Source organism: Ascaphus truei, chromosome 2, assembly GCF_040206685.1.
Source record: "Ascaphus truei isolate aAscTru1 chromosome 2, aAscTru1.hap1, whole genome shotgun sequence".
Taxonomy (NCBI): Eukaryota; Metazoa; Chordata; class Amphibia; order Anura; family Ascaphidae; genus Ascaphus; species Ascaphus truei.
Genome location: NC_134484.1, coordinates 475307637 through 475326011, shown reverse-complemented (window position 1 = coordinate 475326011; position 18375 = coordinate 475307637). Strand labels below are relative to the sequence as shown.

Here is an 18375-nt window from a genome sequence, read left to right as displayed (position 1 = left end):
TTTCAATATTTGACTGGCACCCTCTCTTAGAACCTATATTAAAACACACCTCTTTAACGAAGCATATCGGTAACTCCGCTGACTGATACTGTACATCTCATCTGTACTGTGCTTGACCCCCGACGCACTTACCAGAAAACCTTCCTACTTCCTCTGTGATTTCTCTTATTACCACTTAGATTGTAAGCTCTCCAGAGAAGGGGCTCCTTTTCCTATTGTTACCTTCATGTCTAAAGCGCATATTCATATTATGTCATATTATTATGTCACGTGCATTACTGCTCTCTAGTGCTATGTACCTGGATCATGCGATACATAGATACAGCTGAACCCTGTTATAACACAGTCCTTGGGGTCCACAGAATGAGACCGCGTTATAACAGAGATCGCGTAAATTTTGCTGTGCAAGGGCTTACCGGCATCTGCATTTCTCTCCTCTCCCTGGACACACACACAAACTGGACACACACACAAACTGGACACACTGTAACATGTGGGATTTTTTTTTTCTTCTTTAAACATTCAATTCTTTATTACTAACGGGCACATACACACACCCCTACAACATGTGGGAGTTGAACATGAATACATTTTATATAATACACTTGCAGGAATCTAACTCAGGACCTTTCATTTGCTAGACCAATTCTTTACCTGCTACACTGCAGCATTGGTGTGGTGTCACAGACTGTAGACATATACTTAACCTCTGCAGCACAGTGCAGTAGACAGCACTGTGTACAATATGTTACGTTTGCTTTTGGAGTTAGTGACATCACACCAATTCTCATGCTGCGTATACATTCACATCCTGTGTATACAGCCCCAGTCCCTTACCAGTTGTGTAACAGATAAACCCCTGTGTATACAGCCGCAGTCCCCGGGTCCCTTACTAGTTGTGTAACAGATATACCCCTGTGTATACAGCCCCAGTCCCCGGGTCCCTTACCAGTTCTGTAACAGATATATATACCCCTGTGTATACAGCCCCAGTCCCCGGGTCCCTTACCAGTTCTGTAACAGATATATATAGCCCTGTGTATACAGCCCCAGTCCCCGGGTCCCTTACCAGTTCTGTAACAGATATATATACCCCTGTGTATACATCCCCAGTCCCCAGGTCCCTTACCAGTTCTGTAACAGATATATATACCCCTGTGTATACAGCCCCAGTCCCCGGGTCCCTTACCAGTTCTGTAACAGATATATGTCCCTGTGTATACAGCCCCAGTCCCCGGGTCCCTTACCAGTTCTGTAACAGATATATATATACCCCTGTGTATACAGCCCCAGTCCCCGGGTCCCTTACCAGTTCTGTAACAGATATATATACCCCTGTGTATACAGACCCAGTCCCCAGGTCCCTTACCAGTTCTGTAACAGATATATATACCCCTGTGTATACAGCCCCAGTCCCCGGGTCCCTTACCAGTTCTGTAACAGATATATATACCCCTGTGTATACAGCCCCAGTCCCCGAGTCCCTTACCAGTTCTGTAACAGATATATATACCCCTGTGTATACAGCCCCAGTCCCCGGGTCCCTTACCAGTTCTGTAACAGATATACCCCTGTGTATACAGCCCCAGTCCCCGGGTCCCTTACCAGTTCTGTAACAGATATATATACCCCGGTGTATACAGCCCTAGTCCCCGGGTCCCTTACCAGTTCTGTAACAGATATATATACCCCGGTGTATACAGCCCCAGTCCCCGGGTCCCTTACCAGTTGTGTAACAGATATACCCCTGTGTATACAGCCCCAGTCCCCGGGTCCCTTACCAGTTCTGTAACAGATATATATACCCCGGTGTATACAGCCCCAGTCCCCGGGTCCCTTACCAGTTCTGTAACAGATATATATACCCCTGTGTATACAGCCCCAGTCCCCGGGTCCCTTACCAGTTCTGTCACAGATATACCCCTGTGTATACAGCCCCAGTCCCCGGGTCCCTTACCAGTTCTGTCACAGAAATACCCCTGTGTATACAGCCCCAGTCCCCGGGTCCCTTACGAGTTCTGTAACAGATATATATACCCCTGTGTATACAGCCCCAGTCCCCGGGTCCCTTACCAGTTCTGTAACAGATATATATATCCCGGTGTATACAGCCCCAGTCCCCAGGTCCCTTACCAGTTCTGTAACAGATATATATACCCCTGTGTATACAGCCCCAGTCCCCGGGTCCCTTACCAGTTCTGTAACAGATATATATATCCCTGTGTATACAGCCCCAGTCCCCTGGTCCCTTACCAGTTGTGTAACAGATATATATACCCCGGTGTATACAGCCCCAGTCCCCAGGTCCCTTACCAGTTCTGTAACAGATATATATACCCCTGTGTATACAGCCCCAGTCCCCGGGTCCCTTACCAGTTCTGTAACAGATATATATATCCCTGTGTATACAGCCCCAGTCCCCTGGTCCCTTACCAGTTGTGTAACAGATATATATACCCCTGTGTATACAGCCCCAGTCCCCGGGTCCCTTACCAGTTCTGTAACAGATATATATACCCCTGTGTATACAGCCCCAGTCCCCAGGTCCCTTACCAGTTCTGTAACAGATATATATACCCCTGTGTATACAGCCCCAGTCCCCGGGTCCCTTACCAGTTCTGTAACAGATATATATATCCCTGTGTATACAGCCCCAGTCCCCTGGTCCCTTACCAGTTGTGTAACAGATATATATACCCCTGTGTATACAGCCCCAGTCCCCGGGTCCCTTACCAGTTCTGTAACAGATATATATACCCCTGTGTATACAGCCCCAGTCCCTGGGGCCCTTACCAGTTCTGTAACAGATATATATACCCCTGTGTATACAGCCCCAGTCCACGAGTCCGTACCAGTTGTGTAACAGATATATATCCCTGTGTATACAGCCCCAGTCCCCGGGTCCCTTACCAGTTCTGTAACAGATATATATATCCCTGTGTATACAGCCCCAGTCCCCGAGTCCCTTACCAGTTCTGTAACAGATATATATAGCCCTGTGTATACAGCCCCAGTCCCCGGGTCCCTTACCAGTTCTGTAACAGATATACCCCTTTGTATATAGCCCCAGTCCCCGGGTCCCTTACCAGTTCTGTAACAGATATATATACCCCCGGTGTATACAGCCCCAGTCCCCGGGTCCCTTACCAGTTCTGTAACAGATATATATACCCCTGTGTATACAGCCCCAGTCCCCGGGTCCCTTACCAGTTCTGTAACAGATATATATAGCCCTGTGTATACAGCCCCAGTCCCCGGGTCCCTTACCAATTCTGTAACAGATATACCCCTGTGTATACAGCCCCAGTCCCCGGGTCCCTTACCATTTCTGTAACAGATATATATACCCCTGTGTATACAGCCCCAGTCCCCGAGTCCCTTACCAGTTCTGTAACAGATATATATACCCCGGTGTATACAGCCCCAGTCCCCGGGTCCCTTACCAGTTCTGTAACAGATATACCCCTGTGTATACAGCCCCAGTCCCCGGGTCCCTTACCAGTTCTGTAACAGATATATATACCCCTGTGTATACAGCCCCAGTCCCCGGGTCCCTTACCAGTTCTGTAACAGATATATATATACCCCGGTGTATACAGCCCCAGTCCCCGGGTCCCTTACCAGTTCTGTAACAGATATACCCCTGTGTGTACAGCCCCAGTCCCCGGGTCTCTTACCAGTTCTGTAACAGATATATATAGCCCTGTGTATACAGCCCCAGTCCCCGGGTCCCTTACCAGTTCTGTAACAGATATATATACCCCTGTGTATACAGCCCCAGTCCCCGGGTCCCTTACCAGTTCTGTAACAGATATATATACCCCTGTGTATACAGCCCCAGTCCCCGGGTCCCTTACCAGTTCTGTAACAGATATATATACCCCTGTGTATACAGCCCCAGTCCCCTGGTCCCTTACCAGTTCTGTAACAGATATATATACCCCGGTGTATACAGCCCCAGTCCCCGGGTCCTTTACCAGTTCTGTAACAGATATATATACCCCGGTGTATACAGCCCCAGTCCCCGGGTCCCTTACCAGTTCTGTAACAGATATATATACCCCTGTGTATACAGCCCCAGTCCCCGAGTCCCTTACCAGTTCTGTAACAGATATATATACCCCTGTGTATACAGCCCCAGTCCCCGGGTCCCATACCAGTTCTGTAACAGATATATATACCCCTGTGTATACAGCCCCAGTCCCCGAGTCCCTTACCAGTTCTGTAACAGATATATATACCCCTGTGTATACAGCCCCAGTCCCCAGGTCCCTTACTAGTTCTGTAACAGATATATATAGCCCTGTGTATACAGCCCCAGTCCCCGGGTCCTTTACCAGATCTGTAACAGATATATATACCCCTGTGTATACAGCCCCAGTCCCCGGGTCCCTTACCAGTTCTGTAACAGATATATATATACACACCTGTGTATACAGCCCCAGTCCCCGGGTCCCTTACCAGTTCTGTAACAGATATATATACCCCTGTGTATACAGCCCCAGTCCCCGGGTCCCTTACCAGTTCTGTAACAGATATATATAGCCCTGTGTATACAGCCCCAGTCCCCGGGTCCCTTACCAGTTCTGTAACAGATATATACCCCTGTGTATACAGCCCCAGTCCCCGGGTCCTTTACCAGTTCTGTAACATACATATATACCCCTGTGTATACAGCCCCAGTCCCCGAGTCCCTTACCAGTTCTGTAACAGATATACCCCTGTGTATACAGCCCCAGTCCCCGGGTCCCTTACCAGTTCTGTAACAGATATATGTCCCTGTGTATACAGCCCCAGTCCCCGGGTCCCTTACCAGTTCTGTAACAGATATATATATACCCCTGTGTATACAGCCCCAGTCCCCGGGTCCCTTACCAATTCTGTAACAGATATATATACCCCTGTGTATACAGCCCCAGTCCCCGGGTCCCTTACCAGTTCTGTAACAGATATATATATACACACCTGTGTATACAGCCCCAGTCCCCGGGTCCCTTACCAGTTCTGTAACAGATATATATACCCCTGTGTATACAGCCCCAGTCCCCGGGTCCCTTACCAGTTCTGTAACAGATATATATACCCCTGTGTATACAGCCCCAGTCCCCGGGTCCCTTACCAGTTCTGTAACAGATATATATACCCCTGTGTATACAGCCCCAGTCCCCGGGTCCCTTACCAGTTCTGTAACAGATATATATACCCCGGTGTATACAGCCCCAGTCCCCGGGTCCCTTACCAGTTCTGTAACAGATATATATACCCCTGTGTATACAGCCCCAGTCCCCGGGTCCTTTACCAGATCTGTAACAGATATATATACCCCTGTGTATACAGCCCCAGTCCCCGGGTCCCTTACCAGTTCTGTAACAGATATATATACCCCTGTGTATACAGCCCCAGTCCCCGGGTCCCTTACCAGTTCTGTAACAGATATATATACCCCTGTGTATACAGCCCCAGTCCCCGGGTCCCTTACCAGTTCTGTAACAGATATATATAGCCCTGTGTATACAGCCCCAGTCCCCGAGTCCCTTACCAGTTCTGTAACAGATATATATATACCCCTGTGTATACAGCCCCAGTCCCCGGGTCCCTTACCAGTTCTGTAACAGATATATATACCCCTGTGTATACAGCCCCAGTCCCCGGGTCCCATACCAGTTCTGTAACAGATATATATACCCCTGTGTATACAGCCCCAGTCCCCAAGTCCCTTACCAGTTCTGTAACAGATATATATACCCCTGTGTATACAGCCCCAGTCCCCGGGTCCCTTACCAGTTCTGTAACAGATATATATACCCCTGTGTATACAGCCCCAGTCCCCGAGTCCCTTACCAGTTCTGTAACAGATATATATACCCCTGTGTATACAGCCCCAGTCCCCGGGTCCCTTACCAGTTCTGTAACAGATATATATACCCCTGTGTATACAGCCCCAGTCCCCAAGTCCCTTACCAGTTCTGTAACAGATATATATACCCCGGTGTATACAGCCCCAGTCCCCGGGTCCCTTACCAGTTCTGTAACAGATATATATATACACACCTGTGTATACAGCCCCAGTCCCCGGGTCCCTTACCAGTTCTGTAACAGATATATATACCCCTGTGTATACAGCCCCAGTCCCCGGGTCCCTTACCAGTTCTGTAACAGATATATATAGCCCTGTGTATACAGCCCCAGTCCCCGGGTCCCTTACCAGTTCTGTAACAGATATATATAGCCCTGTGTATACAGCCCCAGTCCCCAGGTCCCTTACCAGTTCTGTAACAGATATATATACCTCTGTGTATACAGCCCCAGTCCCCGGGTCCCTTACCAGTTCTGTAACAGATATATATACCCCTGTGTATACAGCCCCAGTCCCCGGGTCCCTTACCAGTTCTGTAACAGATATATATACCCCTGTGTATACAGCCCCAGTCCCCGGGTCCCTTACCAGTTCTGTAACAGATATATATACCCCTGTGTATACAGCCCTAGTCCCCGGGTCCCTTACCAGTTCTGTAACAGATATATATACCCCTGTGTATACATCCCCAGTCCCCGGGTCCCTTACCAGTTCTGTAACGGATATATATACCCCTGTGTATACAGCCCCAGTCCCCGGGTCCCTTACCAATTCTGTAACAGATATACCCCTGTGTATACAGCCCCAGTCCCCGGGTCCCTTACCATTTCTGTAACAGATATATATACCCCTGTGTATACAGCCCCAGTCCCCGGGTCCCTTACCAGTTCTGTAACAGATATATATACCCCTGTGTATACAGCCCCAGTCCCCGGGTCCCTTACCAGTTCTGTAACAGATATACCCCTGTGTATACAGCCCCAGTCCCCTGGTCCCTTACCAGTTCTGTAACAGATATATATACCCCTGTGTATACAGCCCCAGTCCCCGGGTCCTTTACCAGATCTGTAACAGATATATATACCCCTGTGTATACAGCCCCAGTCCCCGAGTCCCTTACCAGTTCTGTAACAGATATATATACCCCTGTGTATACAGCCCCAGTCCCCGGGTCCCATACCAGTTCTGTAACAGATATATATACCCCTGTGTATACAGCCCCAGTCCCCGGGTCCCTTACCAGTTCTGTAACAGATATATATACCCCTGTGTATACAGCCCCAGTCCCCGGGTCCCTTACCAGTTCTGTAACAGATATATATACCCCTGTGTATACATCCCCAGTCCCCGGGTCCCTTACCAGTTCTGTAACAGATATATATAGCCCTGTGTATACAGCCCCAGTCCCCGGGTCCCTTACCAGTTCTGTAACAGATATATATACCCCTGTGTATACAGCCCCAGTCCCCGGGTCCCTACCAGTTCTGTAACAGATATATATATACCCCTGTGTATACAGCCCCAGTCCCCGGGTCCCTTACCAGTTCTGTAACAGATATACCCCTGTGTATACAGCCCCAGTCCCCGGGTCCCTTACCAGTTCTGTAACATATATATATACCCCTGTGTATACAGCCCCAGTCCCCGGGTCCCTTACCAGTTCTGTAACAGATATATATACCCCTGTGTATACAGCCCCAGTCCCCGGGTCCCTTACCAGTTCTGTAACAGATATATATATACACCCCTGTGTATACAGCCCCAGTCCCCGGGTCCCTTACCAGTTCTGTAACAGATATATATACCCCTGTGTATACAGCCCCAGTCCCCGGGTCCCTTACCAGTTCTGTAACAGATATATATACCCCTGTGTATACAGCCCCAGTCCCCGGGTCTCTTACCAGTTCTGTAACAGATATACCCCTGTGTATACAGCCCCAGTCCCCGGGTCCCTTACCAGTTCTGTAACAGATATATATACCCCGGTGTATACAGCCCCAGTCCCCGGGTCCCTTACCAGTTCTGTAACAGATATATATACCCCGGTGTATACAGCCCCAGTCCCCGGGTCGCTTACCAGTTCTGTAACAGATATATATACCCCCGGTGTATACAGCCCCAGTCCCCGGGTCTCTTTCCAGTTCTGTAACAGATATATATACCCCTGTGTATACAGCCCCAGTCCCCGGGTCTCTTTCCAGTTCTGTAACAAATATATATACCCCTGTGTATACAGCCCCAGTCCCCGGGTCCCTTACCAGTTCTGTAACAGATATATATACCCCTGTGTATACAGCCCCAGTCCCCGGGTCCCTTACCAGTTCTGTAACAGATATACCCCTGTGTATACAGCCCCAGTCCCCGGGTCCCTTACCAGTTCTGTAACAGATATATATACCCCTGTGTATACAGCCCCAGTCCCCGGGTCCCTTACCAGTTCTGTAACAGATATATATACCCCTGTGTATACAGCCCCAGTCCCCGGGTCCCTTACCAGTTCTGTAACAGATATATATACCCCTGTGTATACAGCCCCAGTCCCCGGGTCCCTTACCAGTTCTGTAACAGATATATATACCCCTGTGTATACAGCCCCAGTCCCCGGGTCCCTTACCAATTCTGTAACAGATATATATACCCCTGTGTATACAGCCCCAGTCCCCGGGTCCCTTACCAGTTCTGTAACAGATATACCCCTGTGTATACAGCCCCAGTCCCCGGGTCTCTTACCAGTTCTGTAACAGATATATATACCCCGGTGTATACAGCCCCAGTCCCCGGGTCTCTTACCAGTTCTGTAACAGATATATATACCCCTGTGTATACAGCCCCAGTCCCCGGGTCCCTTACCAGTTCTGTAACAGATATATATACCCCTGTGTATACAGCCCCAGTCCCCGGGTCCCTTACCAGTTCTGTAACAGATATATATACCCCTGTGTATACAGCCCCAGTCCCCGGGTCTCTTACCAGTTCTGTAACAGATATATATACCCCGGTGTATACAGCCCCAGTCCCCGGGTCTCTTACCAGTTCTGTAACAGATATATATACCCCCGGTGTATACAGCCCCAGTCCCCGGGTCCCTTACCAGTTCTGTAACAGATATACCCCTGTGTATACAGCCCCAGTCCCCGGGTCCCTTACCAGTTCTGTAACAGATATATATACCCCTGTGTATACAGCCCCAGTCCCCGGGTCCCTTACCAGTTCTGTAACAGATATATATCCCTGTGTATACAGCCCCAGTCCCCGGGTCCCTTACCAGTTCTGTAACAGATATATATCCCGGTGTATACAGCCCCAGTCCCCGGGTCCCTTACCAGTTCTGTAACAGATATATATCCCTGTGTATACAGCCCAAGTCCCCGGGTCCCTTACCAGTTCTGTAACAGATATATACACCCCGGTGTATACAGCCCCAGTCCCCGGGTCCCTTACCAGTTCTGTAACAGATATATATATCCCTGTGTATACAGCCCCAGTCTCCGGGTCCCTTACCTGTTCTGTACAGATATACCCCGGTGTATACAGCCCCAGTCCCCGGGTCCCTTACCAGTTCTGTAACAGATATATATATCCCTGTGTATACAGCCCCAGTCCCCGGGTCCCTTACCAATTCTGCTGCTTCTCTGGGTCTCCTCAGTTTTGGGGTCAGGGGGAGTCCCGGGGTCTCTGTCCTTCTTTTGTTTGAGTTCAGGTGCAACGCTGAAATCTGGGACCACAGATCCTGGGGAGAGGGGATACAAACATAGGCTTGTAACAGCAGCTATGTGGCTGCAAATATACCTGTCTCTCTCTCTGTATGTTCCCCTACAGTAAGCGGGAAGTCCGTCCGTCACTAGGATTATGCTGCGTGTCCCCAGTCAGGGGGAGTCTCTCCGTGTCCCTACAGTAAGCGGGAAGTCCGCCCGTCACTAGGATTATGCTGCGTGTCCCCAGTCAGGGGGAGTCTCTGTGTCCCTACAGTATGTGGGAAGTCCGTCCGTCACTAGGATTATGCTGCGTGTCCCCAGTCAGGGGGAGTCTCTGTGTCCCTACAGTATGCGGGAAGTCCGTCCGTCACTAGGATTATACTACGTGTCCCCAGTCAGTGGGAGTCTCTGTGTCCCTACAGTATGCGGGAAGTCCGTCCGTCACTAGGATTATACTACGTGTCCCCAGTCAGTGGGAGTCTCTGGTTGTCCCTACAGTAAGCGGGAAATCCGCCCGTCACTAGGATTATACTGTGTGTCACATTAGGAGTCACTGTATGTCCCTACGGTCAGTAGGTTCCTCTCTGGGTGTCACATTAGGAGTCTGTATGTCCCCCCTATGGTCAGTAGGTTCCTCTCTGGGTGTCACATTAGGAGTCTCTGTATGTCCCTACGGTCAGTGTGACGTTCCTCTCTGGATGTCACACTACTTTCAGTGTCTCTTTTTCTAACACCTCCTCCTCTATCGATCTCTCTCTGGGGGTACACCAGAGCTCTGTCCTGTGACCCCTTCTCTTTTTCTCTTTACACACTCTCTCTCTAGGTGACCTAATCACATCTTTTGGGTTCTACCCCTGACCTTACACCTGCTGTACAGACTAAAGATTTTGAATGTCTCATGGCGATATTATCCTGGATGGCCCTCCGCCGATTTAAACTTAACATGACAAAAACAGAGCTCCTCATACTTCCTCCCAAACCTGGCTCGACAACCTCCTTCCACATTACTGTTGTAAGTACTATCATATACCCAGTAGCACAAGCACGCTGCCTAGAAGTCACACTCTACTCCTCTCTCACATTCAAAAGGTAGAAAAAAACGTCTGTTTTCTCCTCAGCAAAAACCTTTCTTCTGTTGCTCGACTGCAAAAACTCTGACACAGAGCCTCATTCTCTCCTGTTCTCTCCTGTCTCAACTACTGTAACCTCCTGCTGTCCGGACTTCCTGCCTCCCCTACAATCTGTCCTACATGCTGCTGCCAGAATCACTCTACTATTTCCGAAATCTGTCTCAGCGTCTCCCCTGCTGAAATCCCTCTCCTGGCTTCCGATCAAATCTCACACTCAATTCCTGTCAGGAATCGGCGTTCTCCGCGCTCCCCACACAGAGCACTCTCTTCTCACAGGGAGTCCCTGGACACACAACTCAACCCTACCTTACCGCTCTCCGCGGCTCCCCGCCCCTGCCGCCATCGCGGGATCACTCCCCTTGGCGATTCCCCTGCTCAGCGCCGGACGCGGCCACGATCACCCGCGCGCACACCTGCACCCTCCTCTGGCGCGGTCCACGCGCGTACATGCGTTACGGAGCGCGCTCATTCTGCACACTCTTCTTCCTTTCCCCTGGACCTCAGGCCCCGCCCCTGCACGCCGCACGGGCAGACTCAGGTTACCAACAAGACTCACCTGGCCTGTTATGCCTGCACCAATCTGCAGTGTCTCCCTGTAGCTCTTCCTGTCCCGCCTCCGTTCCTGATTGGATCTCCCTGCTTTATCTAGCTCCTCTCTGCTCTCAGTCTTTGCTCAACATAGTCTCTGCATGGAAGTACTTCTGGATTCTCTCAGTGTTTTCACAGGTTCTGACGCGGCTTGTACGACTACCCCCTCTGGCTCTCGATCTCGGCACTCCTTGGACAACGCTCACTCTGTTAACCCCTTGAACACGGCTTGGACTACGACCTATCTCCACTCTCCACTCCCTGACTTCGGCGAGGCATCCTTCACTCTATCTCTACAACCGGTACCGGCAAGTATTGTCTACCTTACTACACCTGGCCTGGCAACGCTTCATACCACACTCCGGACACCCTCCCTTTGCTGCGGGTGCGTGTATTACCACTTCCCCCTTCAGCTCAGGGGACGGGTCTGGTCTGCGGGCAGCACCGGCGTAACATTATGTCGAGCCCACAAGACGCAGACCAAACCGAACTTCAACAGTTTCTCTCCAATCTGCTTCAGCAAAACCAGGCCATGGCGGATCAAATTGTGGCACTTACACGCCACGTCGCAGTACTCTCAGACCGAGTACCGACCGCGACCTCGCCAGATGTAAGCCCCCATTCCGCAAGCGCAGTTAGCAGCTCCGATGTAAGGATTCCTCCCCCCAAGCCTTATGCAGGTGAACCGCAAGATTGTAGGGGTTTCCTAAACCAGTGTGAGGTGCAGTTTGAAATGGCCCCCCATCTCTACAATACTGGTCGCAAGAAGGTAGCCTACATTTATAACCTCCTCACTGGCAGTGCCCTGGCTTGGGCTTCCCCGGTTTGGGAGCGACGTTTTGACCTTACCCAGGATTACCCGGCATTTAAAGCCGAGTTCCAACAAGTATTCGATTCCCCCGCTCGTCGGGAGATAGCATCTGTTTCTCTTCTCCAGATCAATTGGAGGTCCTCATTGATTTGGCCGTCCGAGTGGATCAACGTATTCAGGTACACCGCTCAGAGCGCCAGCGCACTCGCTTCCATAACTTTCAAGTTCCGTTCTCCAGTACTCCTGCTCCCCCAAGTGCTACCACACCTCTTCGTCCTGCACTGGAGTTGCCAGAGCCAATGCAATTGGGGGTACAACGCATCCGCACACCGATACGGCAGTTCCGCCACGCTGGGGGATTGTGTTTCTACTGCGGATCCATGGAGCACCTACTTCGGGGGTGTCCACTGCGTCCGGGAAACGGGAACACCCAGTGAGTACAGAGGGGTTCTCTCTGGGTGTAATGTCTCCACGTCCCCTTCATAAAGGTGAACTCCCTAAGAAACTTACGTTTCCAGTCTCCCTTTCAGGCGATAAGTTCCAGACTTCTACTGCCGCTTTCATTGACTGAGGAGCTGGAGGAAACTTCGTGGACCTTGAATTCGCCGGGTTAAACCGTATACCGCTCGTGAGGAAGAAGGTTCCCATCGCACTCGTCGGTATCGAAGGACGTCCTCTTACTCCGGCCCACATCTCCTTAGAGACGGTCCCCTTGCTTCTGTCCTCACATCTGCACAAGGAGATCTTAGTTCTCGATGCCATTCACGCTCCTGGGATACCCATCACCCTTGGTCTTCCTTGGTTACAGCTTAACAATCCTCATTGACTGGACTTCCTCTGCTCCCATCTCCTGGAGGCCGAGGTCAGACGAGACTCATCAACTGCTGGCCAATACCTCTGTTCCCGAGGTTATTCTACCTTCTGTTTACCACCAATTCCGTTTTTTTTTCAATAAGGTACAGTCAGACCTTTTGCCGCCACACAGGACTTACGATTGTCCGATCGATCTGGTTCCAGGTTACTCCCTACCCAAGTCCAAGACCTACCCCTTGTCTTTACCAGAATCTCACGCTATGGATGAATATATCCAGGAGAATCTCAAGAAAGGCTTTATTCGTCACTCCAATTCCCCAGCAGGGGCTGGGTTATTCTTCGTCAAGAAAAGGGACGGGTCGTTGAGGCCTTGCATCGATTACAGGGGTTTGAACCACATAACTATTAAAAACGTTACCTCATTCCCCTTATTACCGAACTGATCGATAAATTACAGGGGGCCAAGATTTTTTCCAAGTTGGATCTACGTGGTGCCTATAACCTGGTGCGCATCAGGAAGGGGGATGAATGGAAAATGGCCTTCAACACACGTAGCGGACACTACGAGTATCTTGTAATGCCTTTCGGCTTATGTAATGCTCCCGCTGTCTTCCAGGATTTCATCAACGACGTCTTTCTTAAGATACTCAATATCTTTGTAATAGTATACTTGGATGATATCCTGATTTCTTCCAAAGATCTCCAGGACCATATACGTCACACCTCCGACGTCCTTTCCCGTCTCCTTGAACACCATTTGTACGCCAAGCTGGAGAAATGCACCTTTCATCAGACCTCTACTCCGTTCCTGGGGTATATCATTTCCGATGAAGGTTTTATGATAGATTCCAGTAAACTTCAAGCAGTTACTAAGTAGCCAAGAACCAATTCTCTCAAGGCCATACAACGTTTTTTAGGGTTCGCTTATTACTATCGTAAGTTGATACGTAAGTTTTCTACCATTGTGGCACCTCTCACTGCGCTCACCACAAAAGGAGCTGATCCCTCTGCTTAGTCATCCGAGGCCCTCTCCACCTTCGAGACACTCAAGGAAACTTTTATATCCGCACCTATTCGCCGTCATCCCAACATTGAACTTCCCTTCGTTCTGGAGGTCGACGCTTCTGATTGTGGCGCTGGAGCCGTTCTCTCTTAGAGACGCACGCCTCAAGATAAGTTACATCCCTGTGCATATTTTTCCAAGAAATTCTCATCCGCCGAGAGGAACTATGACGTGGGTAACAGGGAACTTCTCACCGTGAAGATGGCTCTTCAAGAGTGGATACACCTGCTGGAGGGATCGAAAGAGCCGTTTACTATTCTCACGGACCACAAGAACCTTCTTTAGATAGAAAATGCTCGACGCCTTGGTCCACGACAGGCTCGTTGGGCTCTTTTATTTTCTCGATTCGATTTTCACCTTTCCTATATCCCCGGGACCAAGAACGTAAAGGCAGACGCACTCTCCCGAATACACTCTTCTGAAGAGGAACCTTTGGAGACCATCCTTCCACAGGAGAGGATCCTCGCCACGTCTTCTTTCAAGAATCTTGACAAGATTTTGCACTCCCAGAGACGCATTCCCAAGGACTTGGTCGTTCCCGACAACAAACTCTTCGTACCTTCCAAATTTGTTCCAGAGGTCCTGTTTTGGGGTCACTCCTCTAAATCTGCAGGTCATCCTGGTTTTAAGAAGACTACTGATCTCATTCATCGGAATTTCTGGTGGTCAAGGATGTCTCAAGATATTCTGGAGTTTACTCGCGCCTGCCCCACGTGCGCTCAAAGCAAGACTCATCGTCAAAAGCCTCAGGGTTTTCTGTTACCTCTCCCAATTCCCGACCGCCCCTGGTCCCACATTTCGATGGACTTCATCGTGGACTTGTCCAGAGGAATGAATACTATCTTGGTGGTCGTGGACAGGTTCTCAAAGATGTCTCATTTTATTCCACTTAAGGGATTACCCTCATCCCCCGCCCTTGCTGATATCTTTACGGAGCAGATTTTCCGGATTCATGGGATCCCTTCGTCCATTGTTTCTGACAGAGGTTCTCAGTTCGTATCCAAATTTTGGAGAGCTTTCACAAAGAGATTGGGCATCTCTTCTTCTTTCTCTTCCGCCTACCATCCTCAGTCCAATGGACAAACTGAGAGAATCAATCAATCCCCGGAGAAGTACCTGAGATGTTTCATATCCGATTTCCAGGATGATTGGGCTCAACTCCTTTCTTGGGCAGAGTACGCCGTCAATTCTGCCAAAAACGAGGCCACCCCGGAGTCATCCTTCTTTATAAATTATGGGTTCCACCCTCCCTGTCTTCCCATCCCCAACATCCCTTCTGGAGTACCAGCCGTAGATAAACGCATTTCTTCCCTCCAAACCGCATGGTCCAGGATTCAGTCTACCCTTCTCGACTCCTCCCGCAGATCGAAACTACAGGCCGATCGTCGTTGTCGTTCGTCGTCCAGTTACAAGCCAGGGGATTTGGTATGGCTCTCCTCTAAGAATATCCACCTCAAGGTACCATCTCCAAAATTGGCACCTAAGTTCCTGGGCCCCTTCACTATTTGTGAACAAATCAATCCTGTGGCATTCCGGCTACAACTACCACCCAGTATGAAGATTCCCAATGTCTTTCATGTGTCCCTCTTAAAACCATTCATCACCAGTCACTTCTTTCCGGATCAGACTCGTAAACCGGACCCTATTACTGTCCAAAATAACGAGGAATACGAAGTTTACTCTCTTTTGGATTCTCGCCTATCCAGGGGCCAGCTCCAGTTCTTGGTGCAGTGGAAGAACTTTGGCCATATAGAGAGATCCTGGGTACCTTTAAAGGACATTCACGCCCGACCCTTCTTAAGTCCTTCAGGAAAAAGTTTCCAGAGAAACCTTTCATGGACCGTCCTGAGGCCGTTCCTGAAGGGGGGGGGGGTACTGTCAGGAATCGCCGTTCTCCGCGCTCCCCACACAGAGCACTCTCTTCTCACAGGGAGTCCCTGGACACACAACTCAACCCTACCTTAACGCTCTCCGCGGCTCCTCGCCCCTGCCGCCGTCGCGGGATCACTCCCCTCGGCGATTCCTCTGCTCAGCGCCGGGCGCGCCCACATCCTCCTGCACGCACACCTGCACCATCCACTGGCGCGGACCACGTGTTACGGAGCACGCTCAGTCTGCACACTCTTCTTCCCGTCCCCTGGACCTCAGGCTCCGCCCCCGCACACTGCACGGGCAGACTCAGGTTACCAACAAGACTCACCTGGCCTGTTATGCCTGCACCAATCTGCAGTGTCTCCCTGTAGCTCTTCCTGTCCCGCCTCCGTTCCTGATTGGATCTCCCTGCTTTATCTACTGCTGCGGCCAAGTTTATTCGAGCATTTGCCCGTTCTTGGCCGCAGCAGTAGCCTGGCGCGCGCCCGAGTGTGACGGGCGCGCGCCGAAGCAGCGGAAGAGCGCCCTCCGATCGGGGCGCTCTCCCTACCGCTACCGGGTCCGCCGGGTCCCCCGGAACCCCCTGCCGCCGTCCCGCAGATCGCGGGACACCAGGGCTCCCTCGGGGAGCCCTGGACGCGCGTGCAGGGGGCGCAGGCTCCCGAAGACGCGTGACCGCGCGGCACGCCGAGGGGCAGCCACAAGCAAGCCGGGAAATATCCCGGCTTGCGGTACCGGCCACACTTTAATAAAGTGTGTCGGTAGTGTAGCTTCTTTCTGCTCTCAGTCTTTGCTCGACATAGTCTCTGCATGGAAGTACTTCTGGATTCTCTCAGTGTTTTCACAGGTTCTGACGCGGCTTGTACGACTACCCCCTCTTGCTCTCGATCTCGGCACTCCTTGGACAACGCTCACTCTGTTAACCCCTTGAACACGGCTTGGACTACGACCTATCTCCACTCTCCACTCCCTGACCCCGGCAAGGCATTCTTCACTCTATCTCTACACCGGTACTGGCAAGTATTGTCTAACTTACTACAACTGGCCTGGCAACACTTTATACCACACTCCAGACACGCTCCCTTTGCTGCGGGTGCGTGTATTACCACTTTCCCCTTCAGCTCAGGGGATGGGTCTGGTCTGCGGGCAGCACCGGCGTAACAATTCCCCGCCTTACATCTCAGCCCTAATTTCTCGCTATGCACCATCCGGACTCTTGCGTTCTGCTCAAGGATATCTTCTCTCTACCCCTTTTGTATCTAAAGCCCTCTCCCGCCTGTCCACACCTCTAGAAGGCACTTCCCCTGAGTAGCTCCGTGGCTGAAACTGTGCACCTCAAACATTGTAAGGAATCCATTCCTGGGTTTGGCTGGAGCTCACTCTTGCAGAGTTGGTGAGCTCTGACAGACCTCCCCTTGGATCTGCAAGCACTATCATCTGTGCTTGCAATCACTACAGCTCTGTCCCTCTGCTCTGGCATTGGAAACATTCCCCCACACCCGTCCTTAGATTGGCTCCCTGCCCTTCTTATACTGGGCTCTTCCAGTTCCTCATTGCTGAGCATAGACCAACTTCTGTTTGGATGTAACTGTGTAAGCCACAAGCGTCCGTGCTTTAGCCAATCTGTTCCTGGTTCCTGTGGCCTGCTGCATTATCCCCTTGTAGAGGCCAGCTACCTGATTCCTGAGGCGTGCTGCCTTTTCTCCTTGCAGAGTTCTGTTTCCTGGTCCCTGCTGCATTCTTCCCTTGCAGAGGCCTGCTTCCTTGTCCTTGCTGCATTCTTCCCTTGCAGAGGCCTGCTTCCTGGTCCTTGCTGCATCCTTCCCTTGCAGAGGCCTGCTTCCTGGTCCCTGCTGCATTCTTCCCTTGCAGAGGTCTGCTTCCTTGTCCTTGCTGCATTCTTCCCTTGCAGAGGCTTGCTTCCTGGTCCTTGCTGCATCCTTCCCTTGCAGAGGCCTGCTTCCTGGTCCCTGCTGCATTCTTCCCTTGCAGATGCCTGCTTCCTGGGGCCTGCTGCATTTCCCTATTGCAGAGACCTGTTTCTTGGTTCCTGTGTTGAAGCGCTGTATCCGCAGCGCTAACCTTTAGTGTTCCTTGGTCGGTCTGCGTTCCCTCTTTGCAGAGGCCTTCATCATGAGCCGCTCCCGCTCTTCACGCAGAGGCCATTCCCACACTGCAGCTGCTACGCTGAAGCTCTGTGTACCTGACTCCCTGTTGCCGAACTCCAGCCTGGACATCGATTACCCTGCCATCTCCAACCCCAACCCTGGTTTCTCCAACCCTGACCCGGCTACATCTGACCACGAAATCCGCACTCCGGACTCGGCTTCGTAGTCTAAGGTCGGTGAATTTACATTCAAACCACAGCCCTGCGGACTGGCCCCGGTTTGTGGCGAGCACATCCGTTACATACATAAACCTTGGCCTTTTGCAGATGTACTTACCAGAATGCCCTCCTACTGTCTCTGTACGTTCTACCTAGAAACCAATTAGATTGTAAGCTCTTCGGAAAAGGGACTCCTATTCTAAATGTTACTCTTTTGCCT

The 18375-nt window shown here is 50.8% G+C and overlaps 1 protein-coding gene across 20 annotated transcripts in view; it reads right to left on the bottom strand.

Moving 5' to 3' along the window:
* The window catches only part of LOC142487993 (uncharacterized), a 145455-nt gene that overhangs the window by 37615 nt on the left and 89465 nt on the right, over positions 1-18375 (bottom strand). For 18 of the 20 annotated variants that reach the window (XR_012799380.1, XM_075588278.1, XM_075588273.1 and 15 more), the window contains one exon: positions 9474-9587. The exons of the other annotated variants lie outside the window; for them this stretch is intronic. Coding sequence is in view for 17 of the 18 variants with exons in the window: in XM_075588278.1 (XP_075444393.1) it covers positions 9474-9587 (114 nt within the window). In the remaining variant the exon portion in view is untranslated. The remainder of the gene's footprint in view (positions 1-9473; positions 9588-18375) is intronic. 20 annotated transcript variants of the gene reach the window in all.